At 44.7% G+C, this 5,184-nt stretch overlaps 1 protein-coding gene across 4 annotated transcripts; it reads left to right on the forward strand.

Annotated features, from left to right (window-relative positions):
* Window positions 1–511: 511 nt before the first annotated feature.
* ABRACL (ABRA C-terminal like) lies at window positions 512–4,876 on the forward strand. 4 transcript variants are annotated; one of them, XM_005518451.3, is made up of 3 exons: window positions 512–580; window positions 3,038–3,104; window positions 4,310–4,876. In XM_005518451.3, exons 2-3 carry the CDS (start codon window positions 3,044–3,046, stop codon window positions 4,492–4,494), a joined length of 246 nt encoding a protein of 81 aa, XP_005518508.1. In that variant the 5' UTR covers window positions 512–580; window positions 3,038–3,043; the 3' UTR covers window positions 4,495–4,876. The 4 variants fall into 4 exon arrangements, with proteins under 4 accessions (XP_005518508.1, XP_014118874.1, XP_014118873.1 ...); XM_014263399.2 differs by lacking the exon at window positions 512–580 and adding an exon at window positions 684–904; XM_014263398.2 differs by lacking the exon at window positions 512–580 and adding an exon at window positions 763–853.
* The last annotated feature ends 308 nt before the right edge of the window (window positions 4,877–5,184 follow it).

Genomic DNA, 5,184 nt, shown 5'->3' on the forward strand with positions numbered 1-5,184 from the left:
TTCTGCAGCGCCGGGTGCGAGGATATGGGTGCTGAATGGACACACAGATACACTGCAATAAAACTTTATCGAGGGTCAATTGTATGAACCTAGCTCGTTCGTTTTCTTTGGGAGAAGAACTGTTTTTCTAGGAGAACACAAATGTGGGGGGCCTAAGGAATGCGGCATGATGTCGCTCCGGGAATCCAGCAGAGGTGGGGCACATGGGGCACGGGACGGTGACGGAGAAGCAACACGGTGAATTATAGAAAGCTGACCCACTGGAAGAGCGGGAGAGCTGCTGAAGGGCTGGCTTTGGAAGGCGTTTTACCTCTCAAACTCACTAGCGCCCGTGCGGCGGGAAGAATTTAACCCTGGAGAGAGCTCCTAACAGCGCAGGGCAGGGCAGGAGCACTGACTCCACAGCCCCCCTCACAGGCAGCGCCAAGATGGCCGCAGCGCCGCCCCAGGGCGGCGGGAGCTCAGCGCGGGGGGCGGTGCGGCCCCGGCGGGGGCAGACCCACCTCTGCCCGCCCCTCGCCGGCCCCGGCCCCGCCCGGCGCTGCCCCGCGGCTCCGAGCGGCCACAGCAGCGGTAGCGGGTGAGTGGCGGCGGGCGGGGGGGGCCCGGGGACAGCCGTCCTTCCGTCCTTCCGTCCTTCCGTCCTTCCTTCCTTCCTTCCCTCCTTCCCTCCTTCCCTCCCTCCCTCCGCCCCGGGGAGCCGTCCTTCCCTCCCTCCGCGCCGGGGGCAGAGGCGCTGCCCGGGCAGCGGGCGCGGCTGCCGCTCCCCCGGGCGGGGCCCGCTTCCCGGTGCTCCCTGCGCAGGACTCGGATCCCGCCGTGGTGTGGGGACGGAGCCGCGCTCTGCCTCCCGGTGAGGTCCCGCCGAGGGCCATCAGTGCCTGCGAGGGGACAGGTCGGCGCGGTGGGTGTCAGATGTGCTTGTGTGTGTGTGTGTGTGTGTGTGTTTGTATGTGTGTGTGTGTTTGTGTGTGTGTGTGTTTGTATATGTGTGTGTGTTCGTGTGTGCGCTCGCCGCGGTTCGGCGCGTTTCTGCCAAATAAGGAGAAGTTTAATTTCCGTACCACGCACCGCCTTGCAGCAGTGTACTGCTATCAGGAATATTAGAGTCTAATAGTTGGCGTGCACTTTTGGTAGTTGGTGTGTTGAGCATCAACAGTATAAAGCAAATATTTAAGTTTTGAAATACCGAGCATCCCTGCTCCTTGCTCAGCCACGCTTTTCTGATCTCAAAAGTATTTTCTGATAACATAGAATTTAACTTTTTTAATTCTAAATAGTGACTGTTTATATTGATGGTGTGCATGTATGAAAATAATTAGAAGTCAACGTGAATTTAAAAAGCTGAAAGTAAAAAAGAGCCTTTAAAGCGAGAAGAACGTCTTTAAAGAGAAGATAATTATGCCGTTGTGATGACCAATATCCAAACTGGCAGTCTGACAAATAATGGCAGTGTAAGCTTTCTAAGAGATGGGTCATATTTTCCTTGCTGGCTTGATCTATTTACTGCCGAGTCAAACAAAATCGGGAAGTTTGTAGAATTCACCTAAGGGAGTTGCAGCTGTGCAGCCTGGCTGCCCTGCCCTTTGCAGCGGTGGTCCCACGTCCAGTTTCCATGTCACCTGTCACTGAATGAACAGTGTCAGCTGCAGTGCCGCTGTTACCGTGCACTAGGGAATGAATCTGTGGTTCGGTTGGGGCTTTGCCCAAAGCTCATGCTGATAATTAAGTCTGCTCAGTTTTGCATGTTAAATAGAAACATTTCTTTTTTTCCATGTGAATTTTGGATTTAAAAATCAGACTGCTGAAAAGGGTAAATCATAAGGGGTCAGGAAGTGGAACTATGTCACTCTTACCTATTTTAACTCAATAAAAAAAGAAAGGATGGGAAGCTTTTCTCACAGGAAGAGTGTGTGATGCATTCAGATGTCTATTTTTTAACTCCACTTGCATACTAGTGCAGAAATACCAGTTTCTTGAACAGCAGAGTCTCACTGAGCCCTTTTTAGCTAGTGCTCAGCTCCAGAAGCTCTCAGTGACTTTTGTTCTAAGCTGCATTGTTGGCACCTTTGGCAGCTGCATTCAATGCTTTGCTAAGCCTGTGATGCCCAGTTTCTTGTGCTTACCTCAATGTCAGTTTTTGCTTTAGGAGTTCAATATCTAAAGGTTTCATTGTGTTAATGCTGCTTTGCACAGCATAGGCCATAAAACGCGGTTCAGGTGTCTGCAGTTGCTAACCTTGGACGCTTTGTAGCCAGATAGTGTTGTGCGTGACTCTAGTGTTGCCCTATGCTGTGCCACATAAAGCTAACCTGTTGCAAGGCATTGGTAGACATTGGTGCAGATCCCTGCATTTCACGGCAAAGAGGTGCTCGGGATATGTTTAGCAGTGTAGCAGATGCTCGGGATCACTTTGAGCGGCAAAAATGTTGGTTGCCTTAGGTCCCTTGCATAGTTTGGATCAGTTCTGCTCTCAGTAGCGGGTATGCAGAAGCTGCTGTCCTTTCATACACCATGTGTGTCTGTAACCAGTAATACATGCCTGCAATATCCTGCCAGCATATGTAGAAAACTGTGGTGTGGTTTAAGAAACCAAATCTACCACATATCCCAGAGAGAAATTTAAAGGCAGATGTTCCATTTTAATTGAGGCCATTGATGGAAAGTTGCAAAGCCCCTGAAGACCTGTGATGTTAGTGAGTTGCTCTGATTCTGTGGCAGCTTAAGCTCATTCTTTAAAACCAACAACCCTTCTCTTCCTTGACCTTCCTACATCTGTCATATTTTGAGATTGGCTCCTTATATTTGTGTATAGAATGTAACAAGATTGCAACTTCTATTCTCTTCCCTTCAAATGTGGAGGTGCTCTTACCTGTTCAAGACTAAAATCCTAGATTATCCTGTAATCATGCATCTCCAGGCTACTGGGATTTATGAAGTGTCATGACATTCCTAAAGAACTGAGAACACGCCAGAATGGTGCAAAGGATTTACAGGATTCCTTATAACCTAGTAAATTATTTTTTTTTCCTTCTAGACCACAATGAATGTGGAACATGAAATTAGCCTCTTAGTTGAGGAGATTCGGCGGCTGGGAACCAGAAGTGAGTATTGCAGTATCTCTGCATGGATATATTCACGTTACAGATGTGTCCATACACGTCACCATGCATGCATGTCATACAGGTGTAGTTGTGTTATAGCAAACTAAGAACTTGGCAAATTCAAATAAGCAGGTAACCTGAAAACCTGCGTATGCACTTAATGTTGGACTGTACGGTACTGCCTGTATTCCATCCTTTAAACTAGTTCTGTTATAAAGTTAAACATTTAAGCCTCTCCAGCACAGAGGATATCAGCCTGAAATCCTGCCCCGAGTCAGCTGCAAGAGTCACCTTTTCTTCAGGCTTTCAGTACTCGCTACAGTCACCACAGAAGAAAGTTGCACCTTGTTCTTCCACCTCCTTCCTCCTTCTTTACTTCAGAATTCATGTATTTCAATTCTGTTCATAATCATATTATTTGGAAGAAATTGGTCTGTATGCCTAAAACTAATCTAGGAGTTATAGGTGTAGTTCCAAACTTCCTTAAACTTGCTTAGAAGGTACCATTTCCTCTTAAGATTGTTTTTCACTGCTAAAACTCGCCTTTCTTTACAAATATTTGTGCAGTTTGTGGATGTTCTACCTGCTCCTATACGTCAGTTCTGGTGCCACTTGTTCAGTCCCACTTGTGTTTTAAAACCTAAGCGCCTATGTACATCTTGCATTTTGTACGACTGCATCTGCTTTTTAGGAATAATATAACTAACATATATTTTTTAATTTTTGCTTTGTGTGAAAATTCACATTGCAGCCTTTTCAATGTGACCCTCAAATATTAATGAGTGAAAAAAATGTAAAAAAAATATATTTTAGCGTATGGTTTAGATTTAGGTCGGAGGAGCAAGGTGTTGGACTTGATCCTTATGGGTCTCCCTCAGTTTGAGATATTCTAGGATTTAAATTATTTTTAACTAATTTCCTCCAAACCCTGTAAAGAGGTTCAATAGCCTGTGCTTGTCATATGTTTCATATGTTGACACGCAAAAGTCAACAGAGCAGATATATGGTCCTTGATACAAGTCTCTGTAATGAAAGGCAAAATTAGATTAGGCAGGAGTTCTGCCTACTGTTTATCATAAACATTCATAGTATGATCCCAAATAAACTGGGAAACAGTGGGGTTTACTTTCAATGTTCTCTGTTTAACCTTATCTCCTCAGTAGTCTCCTAACTTGTAGGAAATCTACATTATGTCTTTTATTTAGATGCTGATGGACAAGTGAGCGTGAAATTTGGTGTGCTGTTTGCTGATGAGAAGTGTGCCAACCTCTTTGAGGCCCTGGTGGGCACGCTTAAGGCGGCAAAACGACGGAAGATCGTCACTTACCAAGGAGAGCTGCTCTTACAAGGTGTTCATGACAACGTGGATATCATGCTGCTGCAGGACTGATGCAGTATTTCAGCTATGCATTAATGGGATTGAAACAGTTTGATCAATCAAGCAATGGTTTGATTTGACACATACTATTGATAAGGCTGATCATTCCAAGGTGTTTCGATGTATTTTGTATATCTTTATAGTCAAAAGAAAACTGTCCTATTTTGGAAAACATTCCCTTTTGTAAGTCTTCCTAAAATGGTACTGTATGTGAGAAATGTAAAAGATGCCAGATCTTTTTCTCTCTCTTTTTTTTTTTTTTTTTTTTAATCTCAGGTAATTCTCTCAAATGTCTGGTGGTTATTTTCAACATATGAAGAAGAGCACTGGTAATTTAATGTTTACAAATGAAAATGTGCCATGAAAGTATAAAATAAAAGCACATACTTAAATTTGTGTTATTCTTACTGCTTTGGTTTCTCTTTTTATTTGCAATTTGAAATGACAGCAAACTAATTCCTGCAAGGAGCAGCTGTTCAGAAAGCACAACAGCGAGATAGAAATAATTTTGCAGCATGATTCAATAGAAGAATGACTGTCCTTCGGATTGACCAGTTTGTGCACAAAAAGGCGTGAATATTAAATGTACCTTTTTCATCTGTGCCAGGGTCATATACTTTCATTTCCTTGTCTTCTAGACTTGTGAAGGAAGTGGGTGAGGAGCTCCCTGAATGCTTTCATGCAGTGTTAACCGGAAGTTAG

This window comes from Pseudopodoces humilis, chromosome 3 (genome assembly GCF_049639895.1).
Source record: "Pseudopodoces humilis isolate 2021_Gansu_Grassland_sample_001 chromosome 3, ASM4963989v1, whole genome shotgun sequence".
In the NCBI taxonomy this organism is placed as follows: domain Eukaryota; kingdom Metazoa; phylum Chordata; class Aves; order Passeriformes; family Paridae; genus Pseudopodoces; species Pseudopodoces humilis.